This window comes from Carettochelys insculpta, chromosome 8 (genome assembly GCF_033958435.1).
Source record: "Carettochelys insculpta isolate YL-2023 chromosome 8, ASM3395843v1, whole genome shotgun sequence".
Lineage (NCBI taxonomy): Eukaryota > Metazoa > Chordata > Testudines > Carettochelyidae > Carettochelys > Carettochelys insculpta.
The window spans coordinates 71,950,707-71,974,055 of NC_134144.1; the positions used below are offsets into that span (position 1 = coordinate 71,950,707).

The 23,349-nt window shown below is 48.8% G+C and overlaps 1 protein-coding gene across 2 annotated transcripts in view; it reads left to right on the plus strand.

The window, feature by feature from the left end:
* Positions 1-23,349, plus strand: part of IGFBP2 (insulin like growth factor binding protein 2) — a 101,706-nt gene that overhangs the window by 72,799 nt on the left and 5,558 nt on the right. For both annotated transcript variants that reach the window (XM_075001831.1, XM_075001832.1), the window contains exon 2: positions 15,605-15,816. In XM_075001831.1, coding sequence (XP_074857932.1) covers positions 15,605-15,816 — 212 coding nt within the window. The remainder of the gene's footprint in view (positions 1-15,604; positions 15,817-23,349) is intronic.

Here is a 23,349-nt window from a genome sequence, read left to right on the forward strand (position 1 = left end):
TTTACTTTAGGCTTAAGATCAGCTCTGCAGGTGTGTCCCAGGGTGAAAATTCAGTTGGCTGGTTAGTAGAGACGGGGCAATGAAGAGGAAAAAGAGCAACTTCAGGGGTAACTTTGTTAAATGAGGGGAAGTGAGAATAATTTGCTGGATGCACCAGGGATTTGAATTGGGTCCTGGCTTTATCATTCTCCATATTGAGGGTAGGTCTACACTAGACCTAAAGGTTGATCCTAAATACGCAATTCCAGCTTTGACAATTGCGTAGCGGGAATTGATGTATCTAAGATTGACTTAGCAGGCTGTGCTCACAGAGGAAGGTCAATGGGAGAAACTCTCCTGTCAACCTCTCCTACTCTTCACAAGAATGAGGTGTACCAGGGTTGACTGTCAAACCCTGATGGTTCAATTTAGCACATACCCACTAGGCGTGCTAAGCTGAATGTCGGAAAATTGACCCTGATGTGGATAATGAGGTACCTCAAGCAGGGTTTTCAGGTTTGCAATTGACTATAAAAGGGTTATAGCAAAAGTTCCCAGACAAGGTCTTTGTGGCCCACTGGTGGTCCATAGAGAGGTGTATGGTCACATGATACCAGCTCGTCTTCCATATGGCCGGCCATCTGTCAGTCCCATTATAAGAAAGCTAAGAATACTTAATCTTTCCTTAATGTTATTTTTCTGTGCATGCAGTTGCTCTAAGTGCCATAGGAATGCTACATGACAACTAGTGGGAGGAGAAGTGTTCACGAGACAATTTCAGAGTTCCCATGGGATAAACAGTTCAAATTGTGATCAAGGCAACAGAGCAGTTTGGTGTAAAATAATGAGTTTTTGGAACAAACACCTTGGAGAGGGAAGGACATCCCATACCCTCATCTTCCATCTCCAGTCATTGGATCTCTTTCAGGATCACATATGTGCTCCCTTCATACTAAATAAGGAGCCCACGTGTGATGAGGAAAGTCTGGTGCCACCTTATAAATCTGAAGAGGCTCTGTGCATGGACTACATCGCAAGTTCTAGTTCACTGATGGACAGCCTAGGCTAGTGAGTGGGCCACATTTGTGTTCCTCCTTCGTCTCAGAGGGCCGCAAGATTGTCGTAACCAAGATGGTCTCCTAGGATAGGGTAGTTTGGTTAACTGGGCTTACCTACCTAGAATTTGTGGGGTGTGCCAATTGACCTGTAGCTGTGTTTTGGTTGAATACAGAGGCTCTCTGTGTCAATGCTGTGTGCAATTCGCACACATCTCACTTCACGTGCCCTTGCTTATATGCATCTCACATCAGTCATCCTGGTAGGGAAAAAAGGACACATCCAGAAACCAGCAGAATCTGGCATCCCTGTGTGTGGCAATAGTCAACAAAATGTCTTGTAGGTCAGACATAAAACACCAGTGGGCCACATGAGGCCCGTGGGCTGCAGGTGTCCAACCACTGTTCTAGATCCAGGTCTGGGATGAATTACTAGGGTGAAAGGTACAGCACATGGGTCAGGAAATAGATCTGAAAGAATAGTTGCTTGCTCAGCCCAACGTTCATCTTTGGCGAAGTGAAGAAAACAAAGCTGGCAACTTGCAAGCTGCTGGAGCACACACTGTCTTTGCTGCCCAGTGATTGTCAAGTCCAGGAGCCTTTGAACTGCTTCCTGTGGAACGCTGCAGCCAAAGGGGAGCGGTGGGTGCCCTTTGCATCTTCCCTGTGCCAGCAACCCTGGACAAGAAGAGGAACTTGCTAAGCAACAGCCAGCCAGAGGATGCCGTTCTGCTTAATCATACACTCTGTGCTCACATAGATAGGCTGAAAAGAGCGGAGAGGAGAAATAATATGTTTCTAAGTAGTGCTGCTCACCCAGAAGGATCTCAAAGCACTTACAAATCCAAGGCTGTTCACCAGTTCTCACACAGGCAGCTTTTAAAACACCTTTTGACCTAAATGAGAGTTTTACGGATGGCAAGACTGGGACATCAGGCTTTACGAGTGAGTGTGCGTGTGTAACTAATGATTGTTTAATGAATTCCGTCAACTCTAAATCACACAAAGACTGTGCGTTTCTAGAGAACATGATGGAACCTGCTTCGAGGTGCTCACAAGCTGAACTAGAAGACGAGTGCACATCAGACACATATATAAGGGATTAAAACTCTTCTTTGAAAGCTTTTTTCTTGACGGTTACTCAATAACGAGCAGGTCACCCTCCTATTTGTGAGTCCATTGATGGCTGACCAGCCTGATTCTGGAGTTGCAGGTCTTATCACAGGAGGGGCAGGTGTTTGTAGCTGTTGGAGGGGCTTGGGGCAGTTTTTTGACTTTTTTCTCCTTCTCCACCTCTCCTGGTTGGCACTACAGCGGGACCTCTCAAATTACGCCACCCCCTCATGGATTACTGCTCCCCATTGGGGATGATCCTGGGCAAGATTCTCTCCAGTGTCTACACCGATGTTGCACTTTTTCATGTGTGCCTTCAGTAGGTCCTTATATCGCTTCCTCTGGCCCCCAGCACTGTTTGGTCCAGTCCAGATTATCTATATTAGATTTCCTTCTGTGCATCATCGTGGGACATGAGCTTTTAAGGAGGGATCTGAGTGGTGGATGTGTAGGGTGCGGAAAGAGGAAAGGAGTTTCAAGACATGAATGGGAGAAGGTTACAGGAAGGGCATTCTAGAGTCCAGCTTGGAGCTAGCGGAGGTGAGACCTGAGCTGTGGAGGCCAGTCAGAGCACTGCCTGACCGTGATGGTAAGAACAAGAGTCTTAAGTTTGATTGGGAGGAGAAGAGGTGATTCAAAGAGGGAGTAACATAGTTTGGGCAGCAACGAAGGGTCCTGTGGCACCTTATAGACTAACAGGAAAGTTTTGAGCATGACCTTTCGTGAGCGCAGACTCACTTCATCAGATGGTGCTCATGGAAATCCTGATGAAGTGAGTCTGTGCTCATGAAAGCTCATGCTCAAAACTTTTCTGTTAGTCTATAAGGTGCCACAGGACCCTTCGTTGCTCTTACAGATCCAGACTAACACGGTTACCCCTCTGATAGTTTGGGCGGTAGCCCAGGGAGGCACATTTACCAGCCGTGTTTTGCATAGGCCACGCAGAAGGAGGGTACAGAGTCAAAGCCAGAGTTAGTCAAGGTGTAGGTCAAGGGCTTGCTGTGGAAACAGAGAAGAGATGGTGAATTGCAGAGGAAAAGGTGACACTCTTTTCACAAGAGCCAGAATGTGGAAGGAGAGCAGAGGAGAGGGGATACTTGCCTGGGGAGCCTGCATGATAAGGAAGATAGTGGGAAGGGAGAAAACAGGAAACTCATTTTTGGTCAGGTTAAATTTGAGATGGCAGCAAGCTGTCCAGAGGAGATGGCAGAGACTGGACAGAGGGAGCCAAGATAGGTAGCACAATGATGGGCACTCGATTTGAGTCATTGGCCGAAAAATGGTAGTGAAACCTCAGGAGTTTGAGGCTGATCCACAAGAGACTATACAGGGAAAAGAGGAGACTCCAAGAATGGAGTCTGGAGGGACTGAGAAGGATCATCAGTGGTAGGAGCCCAAGGTGACTCTGAGACAGCAGTCTGAGGCCACATCAATGTTACCCAGATCGAATCACTCACGGTCGATCTTCCAGGGTTCAGTTTCACGCGCCTGGTAGGGACATGCGAAATCTGACCTATCAGGGTACATCAGTCGACCCCTGTTCTCCTTGCTCTCGCAAGGAGTAAGGGAGGGCTATGGGAGAAACTCTCCCGTCAACCTTCTTCAGTGAGGACAGCCAGTAAGTTGATTTCAGATAAGTTGATTCTAGCTACTCAAGTTCCGTAGCTAGATTTGCCCATGTGCAGTCGACTTACATTCCTAGTGTAGACAAAGCCTGAGAGGTACATGGAGAATCAAAGGAAGACAAAACCATCAAAGCTGAGGCAAGAGAGCGTCCGGAACAGGAGGCAGCCTCAGGTGGGTCTGTGATGGGGTTCAGGGGTCCCCGAGCTCTGCACCCCGTCCGCAGGCAGGAGTCACTCCCACTCAGCGGGAGAGCAGCAGGTTTATTAGCTGACAGGACACAGCATCATACAGAGGAGTCGGTACAGCAGGCAGAGTCAGTCCAATCCATGTTGGGGAGAGGAGGCCCCCTAGGGGCCCCCAGAGCTGGGGCCTTGCCCCCTACTTTGTCTCCCTCTTTCTCTCTCCCAGCCCAGACTAACTGCTTTCCAACTCCCAGTTCCAGTTCAAACCCCTCGGGCTCCACCTCCTCCTTTGCAGTCCAGAGGTGTCACCTGGTCGACTCGGTTACCCTCAGCAGGAGCCCCACACCCTCTGTGAGCTCCCTGCCCCCACGTATCCATCTCCCACTACATTACAGGGTCATGTACCAATTACACAGAAACCCTGCGTACTACGTTAGGGCAGGGAGGGAGAATAATGTATCCATTACAACTGCCAAGACATTTTAGTTTGGGAAAATATAATTGAGCATGTTGAAATGTGCCAAGGCATTGGGTTTAACTGCCTGAGAGTTACCTGACCCTTTGTGAGCCAGTAACTCATGACAGGACATTAGAATTCTGTAGCGTTCTTAGCGCCTCGCTCACCCTAGGTGATGAAACAGAACAAGAGCAGGAGCACCAGTGGAAAAGTTCATAGAATCTTTGAACCATGGGTCTGGAAAGGACCTCAACAGGTCATCGAGTCCAGCCCCCTGCCCAAAGCAGGACCAACCCCAACTAAGTCATCCCAGCCAGGACTTTGTCATGCCTGGACTTACAAACCTCTAAGGGTGAAGATTCCACCACCTCTCTTGGTAACACATTCTGGTGCTTCACCTCCCTCCTGGTGAAATAGCTTTTCCTTATATCCAACCTACACTTCCTGCTCTGTAACTTGAGACCATTGCTCCTTGTTCTGCCATCCACCACTACTGAGAACAGCCTCTCTCCATCCTCTTTGGGACATCCCTTCAGGAAGTTGAAGGCTGCTATCATCATGCCTCACTCTTCTCTTCTGCAAACTAAATAAGCCCAAATCCCTCCACCTCTCCTCGTAGGTCATGTGCTCCAGCCCCCTACCCATTTTGGTTGCCCTCCGTTGGCCCCTCTCCAATGCATCCACATCCTTCCTCTACTGGGGGGGCCCAGAACTGGAAACAGTACTCCAGATGTGGCCTCATCAGTACCGAATAAAAGTTTGAGTGGCTAAATCAATAAAAAGGATGCATAGAGGAGGTCACGTCTCCCTTTTTGCATTTCCAGAATCTGGTCCCTAAGGGAAGGAGACACTGTATCATATTTCCAGCAGCTGATGAGACAGTGGTCCAGGGGCCAAACTTCTTCCTCAGGAAAGTGTGAGTCAGAAATCATTGATGGGAGAAGAACTGGTGTTAGGTGTGTGTCAACTGTAAATCCAGTGACCTGCTTGACTGTGGAGTATTGCAGATGGCTTGTGGGCAAGCTGCTGACCCTGACATTAGGGTTATGCAGTGTCATGGAGTGAGTGTTGAGGCACCAAAAAAGTGGCAGGAGATGTGGGGAAGAGACGCTGCAAAACATCTGGGCTGCTTTGTAAATGAGCAGAAGGAAGCAGGGAAGGGCAAGGCAACCATTGACTTCAGTGGGCTCAAGACAAATTGGAGGATTGGGCCAAGAAAAATCTGAGGAGGTTCAACAAGGGCAAGTGCAGAGTCCTGCAGCTGGGGCAGAGGGATCCCAAGCACTGCTACAGGCTGGGAACCAACTGGCTATGCAGCAGGTCTGCTGATAAGGACCCGGAGATTATAGTGGACAAGGAGCTGGATTACGAGCCAACAGCCTGTCCTTGTAGCCGACAAGGCTAACGGCATGCCGGGGTGCATTCGTAGCAGCTTTGCAGCAGATCTAGGGAAGTGATTTTTCCCCTTTATTTGGCACTGGTGAGGCTGCATCTGCAGTATTGCATCCATTTCTGGCCCCCCATTACAGAAAGGACGTAGATCCAATGGAGAGGGCCCACCCCCTGAATCACTTTTGTCACCCTCCACTGAAGCCAATGACTTACGAGGAGAGGCTGAAGCATTTGGGTTTATTTAGAATACAAAAGAGAAGAATGAGGGAGGATTTGACAGCAGCCTTCACTTCCTTGAAGGGGGTTTCCAAAGAGGAAGGAGAAAGGTGGTGTCTTCAGTGGTGACAGATGGCAGAACAAGGAGCAGTGGTCTCAAGTTGCAGTGAGGGAGGTCTAAGTTGGATATTAGGAAAAACTACTTCACCAGAAGGGTGGCGAAGCACTGGAATACGTTACCTAGAAGGGTGGTAGAGTATCCTTCTCTCAAAGTCTTTAAGTCCTGGAAAGCTCTGGCTGGGATGATGTGGTTGGGATTGGTCCTGCTCTTAGCAGGGAGTGGGACTCAGTGAACTTCTGAGGTCTCTTCCAGCCTAGGATTCTAAGACCTTTTGTGTCTTTCAGTTCTTTCCCTTCCTGCTAATTCCCCCCAAACTCACCTCATGGTCACACTCTGTCCATTCAGTTGGCCCTCCCTGACTTGCTGATTCTTTTGGTGTTTCTCCTGTGGTCTTTCCCCCACCCAAGACAGTCCCCCTGTGGGTTTTTCTAGAGTGCAAAGGGTGAGCCAATGATAAATACTGAGCTGTCACCCAGGCAGGGAGATGCATCAAATCCTGCTTGTGTCTGCAAGTGAGTTGTAGCAAAGCACTTCCAGCTCAGGGCAGGGGGACTGCAAGGGCTGGTATGCATCAAACCAAAGCCCTGTGCTTGCGAGCAATCCTAGTGAGCAAACAAGTGGGTTTTTTTTCCTTTTTTTGCGGGGGTGGGTAATCACATGGGAGCTTTGTTCTCAGAAGCCCCGTTCCAAGGAAATTGGAACCTGGACATACTTGCTGCTGCCAATTTCTCTCCTGGCTATCTCCAATCCATGTGAGCAAAACCTGCTCTGGAGCCGCTGCCTGGGGATCTTTGCTCAGATTGCCCCTAAGAATGCTAAGATGACTCTAGGAAGGGTTGTAGGAGGGCAGGTGAACAGGTGGGCATGATGGTTCTGTGCTCCCGGCCACCCTTTCTGCAGCCATCCCTATGGCTTTCACTTGAACTAGAAGTATAAAGCCACAGTCATAGAATCATAGAATGCTAGGACTGGAAGGCGAGAGCCAGGCTTTGGGTCCATTCAAGCAACCACTAAGGCAGGCTGCTCATTGAAAAACCATGACAAAAAGACAAGTTTGTGGTAATGAACACTGGGGCTTTTTTGGCGTTCCGCTCAACCTTGACTTCATATTTATAATGGCTCACTCATGTCATTGTCTTTGTGGGCAGGAGCAGGGGCTAGTGATTCAAGCAGAACCCAGGATTTCTAGGTTCTTTTCCTCAGCCGCTGATTTGTCTCCTGGGGCAATACCTTTAATATCTCGGTGCCATTGTTAGCTGATGTGCAACATGGAACAATACTTCTCTCAGGGTGTTGCAAGGCCTAATTCATTAATTGCAAAGATTTTCATGTCCTTGCATGAAACACGCTGGATATCTTTTGGCTGCTAAAGTCTGGATACTCCAATGAGTTCACCTTAAGCAGCTGCCTGTGTAATGCAGAGTACCACAGACGTTATGGGGGCTCTGAGTGAGTGCTGAGGTCCAGGTGAATAGAATTCATTGCAGGAATAGGGCCAGTATCTGCACTTAGCTGCTCTGTAAACAGGCAAGCTTGCAAGTAGTTGCATATGTGATAGTACGTGTCTGCTGCCGCTAAAGGAAAACAAATAGACACTGGATGGTGCTCAAAGGAAAGGTGATAATAAATTGCCTGCTGCCCACTCAGCTCATGGTTCAGGTTGGAGCAGTAGCTCTGAAGGAATCCTATTGTCAGACACAACTCAGGTGTGCTTGGGAACTGATCAAATTCATAACTGTTGTCATAATAACTCTTTGGTTACAGAGAGAGATTTTTTTCAAAGGGCCCCTGATCAGCCTTCCCGCTATCTTTTTCCATTCATAGACGGAATAAATTTTGTTATGTGCACTGAGGCATGTATGGATGTGCACCACCAATAGAAACACAGGCTGCTGGCTCGGGGCGCTCTGCTAATCAGCTGGGCAGTACTACATCTTCTCTGGGCAGCCACCTAAGCGCTCAGCTTACAGGGAACACTGCTCCTGGTCCTGAGAGCTGCCACCAGGCCTGCCGATGGGAGGTGGCTGGGCAAATAGGGGAGTTGCTCTCGGGCCCAGCATTCAAAGGTGCCCAGAACAGCTTCAGGGGCACGCTAAGCCCTGCCCCTTCCACCCTTGGTGGGGAGCTGGCCTGCCTCCCTCCCTCCTTGCACCCATGTTCATGGCGGCTGGTGTCCACTCTTTATAGGTGCACAACCTCCATCACCTAGAGATCTCGAACTGGCCTGCCAAAGGCTGAAGCAAAGGAAATTGGTGCCGGCTTTTGGGAACATTGGTCGGACCATGCAGTGCATTACAGGCATTAGCTGATGTGCATTTGCCATCTGCTTTAAATGGAACCAAAGCGTAACTCGGTGGTGTCAAGAGGAATTTTCCATAAAGAAAGCTGGGAGAGCTCCTTGTCTTGGCACTCCGGGAGGTGTTCCCTGGGCATATTAAACAGAACTTCTGCCACAAGCAGCCCCGCCCTGTGCAAAGCGCTCTGCCTTGTGATCCAGAAAAAAAAACTGGAGGTGCTGTGCACGAACCATATGAAGCACCATAAAACTTAATTGCTTTGAATTTTGGCACTGCTTGGATAGGAGGTATGTGTTGAGTAAATTGAAAGGGGTTGGCAGCAGCGCTTATGACAAAGGGTTTAGAGATGCATCATAAAAGCAAACCAGTGATTGCCCCGCCAGGTATTTCAAAAGGAATTTGCTTTTCTTAGGCCTCATTTAAAAATATTTGGCTGTAAAAAGTCACCATTTAGCTCCAAGTCGACTACATGCTCTTCCTGCCTTGAGTCCCTTTCCTCTCCAAACTTCAGCTCTTGCACCTGGAGATTCCTGAACAGGGCCCTCCTGAGGGTGGCCCAGGGCAACCCCACCTCTAGTGCTGCAGACGTGGGGCCCTTGCATCTTGCCCCCGCCATGCTGCAGGTTCTGCCCCTTCCCCACCTGCCTCCTCCCGCAAGAAACGCGGCCTGGGGATTACAGGACCTGAGCTTGCAACACCAGGGGTTGCCCCGCCACTCACCACAGGTGGTGGTAGCAGCACTCCTACCCACTGCATCATCCTGCTGGGATGCTGTGTCCCACTTTTCCTCAGTGGCAGCAAGCAGAGCCTCCGGGCACTGGTGCCCATAGCTGCGGATAGGTGAGGCGCAGGGGCCTGGAAGGCGGCGTGGCTGAGCGGAGCAGGCTGCTGAGCTCCCACCTCCCATGTGGTGAGTGTGGGGGTGACCCCTGCTGCTGTGGTGCCAGGCCCCATATTGCCCAGGAAGGTGGGGTAACCTCCACAGAGCCCCCACATGTGCAGGTCCTGTGGTGGCTGCCCTACTTTGTCCTATGGGTGTGCTGCTAAACTAGGGATTCTTGGATTCTTTTTGAAATGGATTCTCTCAAAGGTGAGCCTCATCTGCCTCACACAGGTACGCCCACACATTGGAAGACATGAGAAGCGTTTCAGGGAATCATTGTACTTTCCAAGCATCTTCTCTGCTGCCTCCTTTAGCTCTTCTTTCTTTGATCATTATAGAGCAAGAGTCCTTGTAGTTGATTTTAAAGCAGTGCAGCCGCTGGCACCAAGGAAAGCCAACACAATGTGTCCAGCCAGTTCTTCGGAAGCCACCAGCAGATACTCCATTAACCGTAAGGGTCCCTCAAATTTAGGACTCCTAAGAACATAAGAACCACCATATGGATCAGACCAAAGGTCCACCTACCCCAGCATCCTGTTCCCAGACAGTGGCCAGTGCCAGGTACTACAAAGGTACCACAGAACAGGTAGTCACCAAGTGATCCATCCTCTCACTCACCCATTCCCAGCTTCTAACAAGCACAGGCTCGGGACACCATCCCTGCACATCCTGGCTAATAGCCACGGATGCACCTATCCCTTCATGAATTTATCTAGCTCTTTTTTGACCCCGTTAAACTCCTGGTCTTTACAACGTCCTCTGGCAAAAAGTTCCACAGGTCATGCGCTGTGTGAAGAAATACTTGGTTTTGTTGGTTTTAGACCTGCTACCTATTACTTTTATTTTGTAGTCTTTAGTTTTTGTGATGTGAGAACAAGTAAATCACTTTTCCTTACTTTCTCCACCCCCGTCATGGTTTTATAGACCTCTGTCATATCCCCCTGTAGTCTCTTCTCTTCTAAACTGAAAAGCCCCAGCCCTTTTAATCTCTCCCTTATGACAACTGCTCCAAAGCCCTCATCATTTTTTGTTGCCCTTTTCTGAACTTTTTCCAGTGCCAAGATATCTATTTTGTTTAGATGAGACGAGCACATCTGAACACAGTATTCAAGATGTGGGCGTACAATGGATTTATATAGGAGAAATAAGATATTCTCTTTTTCTTATTCTCTATTCCTTTTTCAGGATTCTTAATCACAGACCTAGGGCAGGGATGAGCAAACTTTTTATGTCGGTCCCCACTTTTCGTCCCTGCAATTAGTAACCCCCCATCAAGCTGTCTAATGCAATCCAAATGGATGGAAATTTCGGTTATGTGTATATGAAAAAAACCCTTTTGGCACATGGAAGAAAGTTAGTGTGTAAAATGTAAAAACTTAATTAATCAGTGTATAAATGTGAATACACAGACATAAAAGCAGTAACAGATTTCAACATTGTTAACGAGACGGATGAGCCTGAGACCCAGCAGCCCATTGTTCCATGACCCCTTATGAAATTTCACACCCCTGATCTAGGCATAACACCAACAGACCCAGGTTGCTAGCACGAGGGATTGAACCTGCAAGCATAAGAGCTAAAGCCTTGGGCTCTACCGCACGAGCTAAAGGCTAGCTGGCTCTTAGCCAAGGCTGTAAAGCAGAGACTTCATGCACCCTAGTATGAGGTCTCAGTGCCTCTGGGTACCACATAGGAAATGGAAGAAAACAACCTTGCCAACTCCCTTATCGAGGAACAACCTGTGCATTGAAGGATGTCTCTGAGAGAACCAGGATTGAAACTTGGAGTAGGATGAGCCCCGGCACTGAAGGCCTCCACCTCACAGGAGCCGTCTTCTGCCTTCTCTCAGCATCTTCGCACTGCAGTGCTACGCCACAGACCGCGCCCGGCTTTGAAAAGAGCTAGAATCATAGAACACTAGGACAGGAAGGGATCTCGAGAGGCCATCAAGTCCAGCCCCCTGCCCCAATGGCAGAACCAAGTACTGTCTAAACCATCCCTGATAGACATCTATCTAACCTGTTCTTAAATATCTCCAGCAATGGAGATTCCACAACCTCCCTTGGCAATTTATTCCACTGTTTGACCACCCTGACAGTTAGGAACTTTTTCCTAATGTCCAACCTAAACCTCCTTTGCTGCAGTTTAAGTCCACTGCCTCTTGTTCTATCCTCAGAAGCAAAGACGAACAAGTTTTCTCCTTCCTCCTTATGACACCCTTTTAGATACCTGAAAACTGCTATCATGTTTCCCCTCAATCTTCTCTTTTCCAAACTAAACAAGCCCAGTTCTTTCAGCCTTTCTTCATAGGTCACGTTCTCTAGACCTTTAATCATTCTTGTTGCTCTTTTCTGGACCCTCTCTAATTTCCCACATCTCTCTTGAACTGCGGTGCCCAGAACTGGACACAATACTCCAGCTGAGGCCTGACCAGCGCAGAGTAGAGCGGGAGAATGACTTCTCGTGTCTTGTTCACAACACACCTGTTAATGCATCCCAGAATCATGTTTGCTTTTTTTTGCAACAGCGTCACACTGTTGACTCATAGAACCGAAGGTGGAGCCTGTGTGGAGTCTGCAGCCCAGCCATAAGAACAGTCGGGACTGCATTTTGTACATAGCCCTTGCCATCAGCCTGGGGGAGGGCATGTTCTAGGCAGCCCAGCTGGAGGTGGGGATCAAGGGAGGCAAAGGGAGCAGTTGCCCTGGGCCGGGCATTTCAAAGGGACCTGGAGCTGGCCAGAACTCTGGGCCCCTTTGAAACTCTCTGGAGCACTGTGCCACTGCTCCACATGCAGTGTGGGGAGCAGGGCTGACAGCCCTAAGCCCCTCCCCTTCCACCTTTGGCCCTACCCCTTCTGGAGGCAGGGAGCTCAGCCCCTCTCCCACCTTGCCCCAGGTCCCCGGCAGTGTTGGCACTACTGGTTCTGTGAGTCCAGTCCAAAGACCGTGAAAGCAAGGGTCACCATGGACAGATCTGCACCCGAGAGGAGGGGAGGCAGTCTGTACCCATGGGAGGTTTCTGCCCCCTGCTTCCTGCTGCGCTTTAACTCTGCACATTGTTTCCAAAACTATTCTCTGCCATCTCCAGCGTGCGTGTTCCCAGCGCTCCCATCCAGAGTTTCCTTCGGTTTTATCGTTGTTTCCTTTGGAAAAAAATTGTCTGAAAATATTAGCAGAAACAGAGTTTGTGAATGAACCAGCTGACAAGATGTTTAACGTCTGGCTTTCTTTTACTAGAACTTGGGTGTGTATGTGTCTGTGCATGTGTAGCTGTGTCAACAGATTGTGTCTACACGCAAAAGCGGATCAAAAGAGCAATCCGCTCTGTCGACAAAGAGCAGCCGGACTGCCTGGCCCTCTCTCGACAGAACGGCCAACTGGAAGATCTGTAAATGGGGCTGCCCGGTGAACCAGAAGTCATGCCTGTGGACAGAGGGCCCCCCAGAGCATCTACAAGACTTTTTTGTCTACAGGAGATTGTGGACAAAGGCGTTATTCGTCATCATGGAGAGGCACAACACTGCCGGCGGATGTGCCAGGTTTTGTTGACAGTCTGTTGACAAAGCGCATTTTGCGTGTATACGCGCCATGGTTTGTTCTGACAAAAGCTTGGTTTTGTTGGAAAAACCCTCTCGTGTAGCCATAGCCTGTGTGGAGGTGTATGTACATATCTATATCAGGAAACAAGAGGAGTTGATCAGGAAAGGACGGGCTATCCCAGCTTTAGATGTACCAACTATTCATTAGCTCACGTTCATGTTTTATTCTGAATTAAGCGGTGAAGGACTCAGTAGACGCTTGAGTGAAACCGCATCTTTCATTTTCTCTGCTGGGCTTAGATCCTGACTTTACAGGCAGTGCACCATTCATTTTCAGCTGTAATTTACTGACATCTAGAATGAATTATGCCTTTGTTCTGCTTTTATAACATTAAAAAGCTAAAACCCTCAAGCGACTTTCAGAAAGCTGGGGTTTGGCACAATCTTTCTTTCTTTCTTCATTCTGTTCATTTCAAAGGCAATTTAGTTTGTCCTCATCCCTCCACATCATCATGTGTTTCTAATTAAATTGGAGACTGTGATATGTAAACAATTAAGATGCTTATTGGAAAAAAATCCTTGCCCAGCTCCTAAGATGACACGGGGAGCATTAAGTATTACTATTTTCTCTCTTTGTGTTCTGCCAGCTCACATATGTCCTGACATAACATCATGTTGTAGAAATATGTAAATGTTTTACAAGCTTAGGCCCCTCGAAAGGAGGACAGACCTGTTAAAATTAGGACTGTTATGGGAAATACAGACTAGTTTGTGCATCTAGATTCCATCACGCACAGTTCTGCCGTTATTTCATTTTGTATATATTGCTGGATTGCTTGAAGTGAAATGATCTCCAACTGTGAATATGAATCCCAGATTATTTCTGGCTTTAGTTACTATTTGTTGACATGTTGTAGGTTTTAAAGGCAGGAGCCCTGCAAGTGGACTGATATATGTTGAAAGATAATGTGCATACGTCTCTTTTGAGAGAGGACTACGCTCTAGTGTAACGTCAATAGGTAGATTTGAACCTGGGATGGCTGGAGCTTTGTGCATGAGCCTCTACCTCTTGAGCAGAAACCTCACTGGCCCTTAGCAAGGCTCCTCCAAGTGGTCTAAGGGTCACTGCATGGGACAGGGAACCACACCCAGAACGTATGTGGATTACACTAGCTTTTGTCACAGAGGTAACTAACATCTGCTCAAGGCTCTTAAAGAATTGTGAAGACTGCCAAAATATTAGACTGTTTTAGTGACTTGTTCATGTGTGTACGTATCACTCCTCTCAGCTGAACTGCTCCTCTGTGTTGCCTGGGGGCTGTACCGCCAACTCTTAGTGGAGGTTCTCTTCTAACCAGAGTTGTCAGGGTTTACGCTTTTGAAGCAAACAGGAGAACATGAGTTTTACCCCTCTCCCCACACTGCTGTTGGCAGAGTGACAGCCGGTAGCAATGGTTCGATCACACTATTACACATGCAGTTGTAGGAGAACCAAAAGGTGTGCAGAGTTTTGGAGGAAGTCCTACGGTAACCTTGAGTTTTCTTGTTGCTTGAGTCTGATATTGATGAATTACATGATAGGTTTTGAAGCTGAAAGCAGTGGCTTGTTTAGCCTCGAGCACCTGGGCCTGTGCTGGAGTTGAGCGAAGTAGCCGAATGTGGCTTATCTGGTTGAAGTTAGGCATGAGCGAAGCATTGTGGGGCAATGGATGTAAAATAAAATGAAGTGGGACTCATCAAGAAGTAGTATTGAAACAACAGATGCTGCCAGAAATGACAGCAATAGGAAAAGAGTGGCGGCTATGTCTGACCACAGCGTCCCCTGAAAGCTGGGCGTTTGGGCGGCTGCCTCGGGGAGAGATTCAGGTGCTGCTCAGCTGATTAGCAGAGCACCCACAGCCACCCGCAGTGGGCAGCCTGTGTTTCCACTGGTGGTGCACCTCTGCACATGCCTCGGAGCACATACAATTTATTCTGCCCAGGGATGGAAAAAATAGTGGGAACAGTGGTCAGGACTCTTGGATGCTATTCCTGGTGTTGACACCAATTCTCTGCTCTCTGACCCTGGGTATGGTACTTATCCTTTCTGTGCCGCACGGATACACTGCAAATGAAGGTCTAACGGTAGCACAGATAAGCATGCAAAGTAAATTTTATGTGCACTGAGGCATGCGGGCATGTGCACCAACGAGCAGAAACATGTTGACCGCGGTGGGTGGCTGGGGGCACTTGGCTAATCAGTTGGGAAGCATTTGAATCTTTCCTGAGTGGCTGCCTCAGTACACAGCTCACACTGAAGACTGGTCTCGAACATTTACTTTAACATATATGGAGTAAGTATTCCTGTAGATACATAGTTGATAGTGCTGATAGTTAGAACCAAAGGATCTTTACTAATCACTTCAGCTTTATGCTCTGAAGCTGAAATATAATAGGCACTGTAAACCCAAGTGGATTTGCGATGGGAAAAATACATTCCTAAGTCAGGGATTGAGAAGAGCAAGTAAAACCAGAAAGAACGTCTCAGAAAGGTTTTCCCCCTTTGCTCTAAACTACCTTTCTGAAAGGTAATTCCACCCCAATGAAAGGTCCCATCCATCCTTTCCAGATTAAAGTTTGGATGTGATTTTAAATTTTGTGTGAAACATTTATGGCTTGGTAACGTGCCTGCCTTGAAACAGCCGAGGAAGGAACCGTATGAATGATTGGGATTTTTCTCTTTCTTCCTTCTGCCTTATGCAGATAATGGTGAGGAGGAGCCTGAAGGAGTCCTTACTGAGAATTACGTGGATGGCACCACTGGGGTGATGAGTGGAGGTGGAGGAAGAAAGACAATAAAGGCAGTTGCTGTCATGCGAGAGAAAGCAAATGAACAGCAGAGACAGATGGGCAAAGTCATCAAACATCACCCAAGCCACGAAGAGTCGAAGAAGTTACGGCCACCATCCATCAGGGTCAGTTGGCAAAAATGTGGGGATTTTTTTGCATGAGGGTGGGGGGAAGAGCTGGTTGAGATTCCAATACCATTAGTCCAGTTCCAGCTGCAGACTCCCAGGGGAACAGATCAATCATTGCATAGAGGGCAAACACATGAAGCAAACATTTGTTTTGGCCTGAAACTGGGTTTAAACACACAAATAATGAACGTCATGTGCTGCTGAGAAGGCCCTGCTTTTCCTTGTGTTTGCAACGTTATGCAAAGATGCACTAAAAGGGACGATGGCATCCAGCTTCGTAGGAGCAGGCTCTGTTCCCACTAAACAGTAATAGGTACAGTAGTGGGAGTGAGCAGCTAGTCCAAGTTCTTCACACCCTTTTCTCGAGGTGACTCCAGTAAACGTCCCTGTGTGAATCTTTGATTTATCCTTGTACAATCCAGGTCCACTTCAGCTCACTGATGGCCACGGTAGTCTGCCACATGGTCATCTGCTCTCACCCCCCCGCCCCCAATGCAGATAAGTGCAAGGGCTTTATGGTAGAGGATGCATGGTGAGTTTCTTGGGCTGTAGACCAAGTGACAAAAAATTACCTTCTCTCAGACCCCTCTCAACATCAACCTGGGTTTGATTGACCGGGAAGGCAATGCAGCCTTCCGAAATGGCTTTCTACCAGCCCTGGCATTTGTGGTGCAGCAGAATTTTGCTGGCGTTATAGAGACAGACCCCTCTGGGGTTTAGGGCAGCCAAAAATGATAATGCTTAGTGCTGAGGACAGCAAAATGACTCAACTTCTTGGAGGCCTTCCAGCCTTGGACATGGCTGATAAGAACACGGTAGCTTGGTAGTTTGCAGCCCGTGGATCTGGTTTGTGCTCCCCGCCCGCCCCACATGCCCACAGCCCCCTTCCTCCCCATGCACCTCTCCCGTAGAGGCGCACCGGAGCCCTGCACTTCGTATCCCTCCTCCTCCTTCTTGGCACTTCCAGAGCTCCATGAACCTGCTGGCTCTTGCTCTGTCCCCACCACTTCCCCACCTTCCCTCACAGAGCTGGAATGCTGCAAATCAGCTGTTGGTGGTGTTCTAGTTCCAGGAGGTGCGGGGCGGGATGCCAATCAGGTGACTCATCGTGCTCCAAAAGTGCTGGGAGGGAGGAGGAAGGAGCAGGGAGTGTGGGGCTCTGGTGCCTCAGTGCTCAAGAGGCACATGGTGGAGGGGGGCAGACGGGGGAGGGCAGTTCATGGGTTGTAGGCGGAGCCTCAGCAGACCATGTGCTGCTACAGCCCCATTGAGGTGAGGGAGGGCCACTCATGTAGTCCACTCATTCTTCTTGGTTGCCCATCACTGCTGTAAGGTCTTTAGTGGAGGCATAGCCTTAGGTTTTTCCTACGCTGTCAACTGAATGACAAAGCTTTTGCCTGTTCCCAGGTGCTCCCCAGTGGGACAAAATCTAGTGTAAACAGTGCTGGGCTGGCAGGAGGGCACTGCTAATGACAAAGCAAACACCGCTCATTGCCTGACTTCCAGTGATGGGGCGGGAGCTGTGCAGTGTGATGCGCGTGTGGCAAGAAGAAGGGAAATCTTGCCCCTAGGTTGGAGGGTAGGTGTGGGAAGCCCAGGGAAATCCTGCTGCAATGTGTATGGCTTAGTTCTGCAGTGTGCAATACGCTCCCCATTCGCCGCGTGTGGTGAAAAAGGCAGCAGGATGTGGCGAATGCAGCTCAGGAGAGCTGCACACATGAGGTGCCCACCCGCTCTGCTCATGGACCCCACCACATGATGGTGGGACAAGTGCATGGCGGAGGCAGCTCCTGCAGGCTCCAACCATGGGGTGGCTTGCATGGGAGCAGTGGCAGCGGTGGCTCCGGCCCTGGGGTGGCTCCAGCTGCAGCGAGTTATCTCATGGCGACAGGCAGTGGGACAGGGGTTTGTGCCTGGCTTGGGGCAGTGGGGGCAGCACATGGCGGGGGGGCGGTCGGGGGCTGTGGTGATTGGGTGAATTTGTCTTAGACACCACTGGCTTAGTTGTTCTCCTGTGGGGCTTAGATCCTACGGTGGTAGGTGTGCTATACGCACACAGAGGGAAGGGGTTTGCAATCCCTGGCGAGCACAGCTTATTCCTGCAGAATTTACACGGTCATTAAAATGTTTAACTGCCCCACTAAATCAAACAGTTGCAAGGGGTAGTGCTGTGACTTGAATGGCACCCACAGGAGTAGATCCGGGGTAATGGGTTTGGGCATCTAACATTACAGGAGAATGTTTGTTCAAGGAGAGGTAGATACGCTGGAGGGCAAGGATAGGGTCCAGAGTGACCTACACAAATTGGAGGATCGGGCCAAGAGAAATCTGATGAGGTTCAACAGGGCAAAGTGCAGAGTCCTGCACTTAGGATACAGAAATCCCAAACACTACTGGGAACCGACTGGCTAAGCAGCAGTGCAGCAGAAAAGGACCTGGGCATTACAGTGGATGAGAGGCTGGATATGAGTCAACAGTGTGTCCTTGTAGCCAAGAAGGCTAATAGCATATTGGGGTGCATTAGGAGGAACACTTCTAGCAGATCTAGACAAGTTATTATTCCCCTTTATTTGGTACTGGTGAGGCGACATCTGGAGTATAGCTTTCAGTTCAGGGCCCTCTAGTATATAAAGGATGTGGATGCATTGGAGAGGGTTCAGCGGAGTGCAACCAGAATAAATAGGGGGCTGGAACACATGACCTACGGGGAGAAGCTGAGGGATTTGGGCGTATTTAGTTTGTAGAAGAGAAGGGTGAGGGGCGATTTGATAGCAGCCTTCAACTTCCTGAAGGGAGGTGCTAAAGAGGATGGAGAGAGACTGCTCTCGGTGGTGACAGGTGGCAGGACAAAGAGCAATGGTCTCACATTGCAGTGGGGGTGGGTCTACATTGGATATTAAGAAAAAGTATTTCCCCAAGGGAGTGGTGAAGCATGGGAATGGGTTACCTGGAGAGGTGGTGGAATCTCCATCCCTAGAGATTTTTAAGTTCTGGCTTGGCAAAGTCCTGGCTGGGATGATTTAGATGGGGTTGGTCCTGCTCTGGGTAGGGGGCTGGACTCAATGACCTCCTGAGGTCTCTTCCAGCTTGAGGGTTCTATGATTCTCTGAAATCCAGACCCAGGTGAAGTTAAAGGGCATGAAATTTACATCCCCTGTGGGGGCAAAAGTGCCATAACATTGCCTTTCCCTTCCTTGCGTGACCAATAGGGTGAACTAGAATAGTTCCAATAGCAAAGCACTACCCAGACCCCCTCCCACCTTAGGAGACTCCTTCACGACAACTCTGTTCTTTGACACCCTGCCGTGGGGCTGGGGATATTAGCCAGTTGCCAGCTTTCTGTCCTCTCTGTGGTGGCTCACAGGCCACAAGGGGGCTGCAGTGCAGCCTGAACTCTAGCCCTTGGTAAGGAGTGATGAGAAAGATAATGGAAACATTTCTACTTTTAGATACCGTCTCTACGGGCGGTTCATGCTGCCCAGTGGGGCCACACTTAAGCAAACAATCAGGGTGCTGCCGTCAGCCGCTCTCGCGAGAAATGCGGGAAATGGATGGAAGGGTTTCTCCCGTTGACCTCCCACTGTGGGGACGGTGGCAAAAATCGATTAAGTGTACATTGACTCCAGCTACGCAACGCTCGTAACTGGAGTTGCGTATTGCAAATTTATTTTATCCCCGAATAAAGACCTGGGCTCAGTAAGACGCATAAATGCTCCCCCTTACAAATCAAAGCCTGAGCTCTCACTCGTGTTCCCTCCAATTTTTTCCACCGGTGGGGAGAATCAGTTTTGTTCTGTGCACCCGGGCATGCATGGATGTGCACCGCTCGGAGGAACACACGCTGCTGGGTGTGGGTGGCTGTGGGTGCTCTGCTAATCAGCTGGTCAGCTCTGAATCTCTCCTGGGCAGTAGCCCCAGAGCTCAGCTTGCAGAGAACATTGCTTGTGGTCCCTACACTGCGCTAGAGTCCATTTAGGGCCACCACTGGGGCTGACAGCTACCACGGGCCCAGAGACAAGGTGGCGGAGAGGGCCTGGCTCCCTGCCCCTTCTGGGCACAGGAAAGAGGATTTGCCTCTTAATGATCCTGGATATCCGTCAACTCACTGACTAGTTTAGCTCTCTTGGCAGCAGTGAGAATTCCAGATGGTCTCTGCTCCCCCCAGCCCTGACTTTTCTAGCTCAGTTTTTGATATTTTCTTGTTTGCTGAGCTGAGGCAACCCAGGTCACTCGTGTGCTCAAAGCACCTGGATCATCCCGGAGCAGCCACGTTACAAGGGGCTTTCCTCACCCTCCGTGTGTTTATATTGCTAGAAACACACATCTGGTTGGCTCCCGCATGGCCTTGCGCCAAGTAGAGTGTGAGTCCCTAAAGTGTTTGATTCAGACTGACGAAGAGGAGCGGTAAAAGGCTTGGAAGATTTGCTCCCAAGCAGATGTGCTCTGGGCGTGTACAAGGGACCTGCGGGGTTCGCTCCCCATGGGTCGTCCTGCGTATTCAAAATCCAGGAGGAGGATAAAAATGGGAGAAAAGGCATAGCAAGTTGCAGGCTGTGCCAAGCAGTGGAAAAGTACAGCTGATCAGTAGGGGCTGTGGGGGATTGTGGAGTCAAACATTCTTTGTATAATGGAAATCCAAAGAAGGAGACCAGAGGGAAGAATCACTGGAGCATCGTAGAAGAAATACAGTCCAATATGGTTCTCCTCCAGTACCATGTAACCTACATAGAGGGAAGGTAAATCAAATCACTTACCAATTTTGTGCTACAGAACTCCCCCACTACTTACTACTTCTGCTTAACCCTTGAATTCCACATGGAGCATAGGTCATCTACAAGTCTCCACTTCACTCTGTCTTGGGACACAACTTCGAGCTAGCTCCAGGAGTACCTTACTTGTTGTCCTTCAACCTCTATAGACCTTCATGTTGTCCGAGGTCTTCCTCTTTTGTGTTTTCCTTGTGGGTTCCATACGAGAGCTTAACAGATTGTGCTGGGTGATGGTTTTCTGAGAGTGTGGCCCAGCCATCCCCACTTTCTTGTCTTGATTTCAATGTCAATTCATTCTTGTCCTGCTCTGTTCCAAAGCTCCTCATTTCATAGAATCATAGAATACTAGGACTGGAAGGGACCTCGAGAGGCCATCGAGTCCAGCCCCCTGCCCCTATGGCAGGTCCAAGTACTGTCTAAACCATCCCTGACAGACATCTATCTAACCTGTTCTTAAATATCTCCAGCAATGGAGATTCCACAGCCTCCCTTGGCAATTTATTCCACTGTTTGACCACCCTGACAGTTAGGAACTTTTTCCTAATGTCCAACCTAAACCTCCCTTGCTTCAGTTTAAGTCCATTGCTTCTTGCTCTATTCTCAGAGGCCAAAAAGAACAAGTTTTCTCCCTCCTCCTTATGACTCCCTTTTAGATACCTGAAAACCGCTATCATGTCTCCCCTCAATCTTCTCTTTTCCAAACTAAACAAGCCCAATTCTTTCAGCATTTTTTCATAGGTTGTGACAAAGCCTTGCCATTTGATGTGAAGGATGTACCTCAGGCATCTGTTTATGAATGTCCGTAGCTTGTGATTTGAAGACTTTTTAGTACTCCAGGTCTCGCATCCATACAAGAACACCCTTCACATTTGTGTTGAAGATCCGCGGTTTCGTCTTCGCAGATATTATCTGTGAACTTCCTATGGGACAGAGAGTCTTGAATGCAGCTGTTGCTTTCCCTATCCTGGCACTGATATCCTTATCTGTTCCTCCCATAATACTCCCCAAGTAGGTAAACTGCTCCACATCTTCCAGGTCATCCCCTCCTAGTGTGATGGTAGTGTTATTGGACTGGCTGATCTTCATTGTCTTGGTCTTTCCCTTGTTAATGCTCAGACCAGTCACTGAGGCAAGTTTTGTCTAGTGTTATAACCTTTTCTTCCATGCTTTCATGTTGGTGTGAAAGGAGGGCGACATCATCAGCAAAATCAATGTCCTCTAGCTGTTTGAAAAGTGTCCACTGAATACCTCTGTCTGATTTAAATTGTCTGCACAGACGCTGAATTCATATCCTTGCAAGACACAGCAGCCGGACTTCTACATGAACGCTCTAACTATGAAAAGTGAGATTTATAATAGGATTCGTTTTCTTTACTCCTCTTTGGAATCAAGTACCAGGTTTTACCATAAGACAGCTACGTGCACAACTAGCAGATTCAGCTTTCATTTTGCTGAAGAACATTCTGATGAGGAGGCATCCGAACTCAGCTGTTCTCACATATTAGCTGTGTCTACACATGCACGCTACTTCGAAGTAGCGGCACTAACTTCGAAATAGCGCCTGTCACGGCTACACGCGTCGGGCGCTATTTCGAAGTTAACTTCGACGTTAGGCGGCGAGACGTCGAAGTCGCTATCCTCATCAGGAGATGGGGATAGCGCCCTACTTCGGCATTCAACATCGAAGTAGGGACCGTGTAGTCATTGCGCGTCCCGCAACTTCGAAATAGTGGGGTCCGCCATGGCGGCCATCAGCTGAGGGGTTGAAAGACGCTCTCTCTCCAGCCCCTGCGGGGCTCTATGGTCACCGTGGGCAGCAGCCCTTAGCCCAGGGCTTGTGGCTGCTGCTGCGGCAGCTGGGGATCCATGCTGCATGCACAGGGTCTGCAACCAGTTGTCAGCTCTGTGGATCTTGTGTTGTTTAGTGCAACTGTGCCTGGGAGGGGCCCTTTAAGGGAGCGGCTTGCTGTTGAGTCCGCCCTGTGACCCTGTCTGCAGCTGTGCCTGGCACCCTTATTTCGATGTGTGCTACTTTGGCGTGTAGACGTTCCCTCGCTGCGCCTATTTCGATGTGGTGCTGTGCAACGTCGAAGTTGAACATCGACGTTGCCAGCCCTGGAGGACGTGTAGACGGTTGCTACATCGAAATAAGCTATTTCGATGTAGGCTTCACGTGTAGACGTAGCCATTGTAGCTAAACTAACATCCCTAATGAGAGACGCACTATTTTCCTTTAAAATAAGCAATAAATCTTTAAATACTTATTTAAACCTTACAAAATAAGTACCAGGATTTGGGACTTCTGATTGTTCCAGATCTTCTCCTTTCAAATAGTCTCATCTGGGTGTTGTGTTGACGACTAGATAAAACATTTAGTTGTAGCATATAACCTATTGTTCCGATACTGAGTATACACACAACTTAAAAGAACAAAACCCCCAGTCCATTTCTGTAGCTGTCAGCTCAGTTTCAGTGGCGTGATGCCTCTCACAGACATTTGGCCTCCAGGCTGCTTTCTCCGCTACGGCATTTTCTCACTTTTTATGCCGCTGAGTTCTGTAAAATTGCAAGGGACAGCACTGAGCTCCACCCTCTAGATTTCAGTATTCTAGATTCTCTCTGGAAGCAACGTCTGTCCAATTCTGCCTAATGGAGACCTCAGGCTGGAATTGTTAAACCTGCCTGAGCATGATAGACTGCTAAGTCCTACTAAGATTTAATAGGAGTTGGGCATTTAACGCCTGTAAATACCACCGAACGC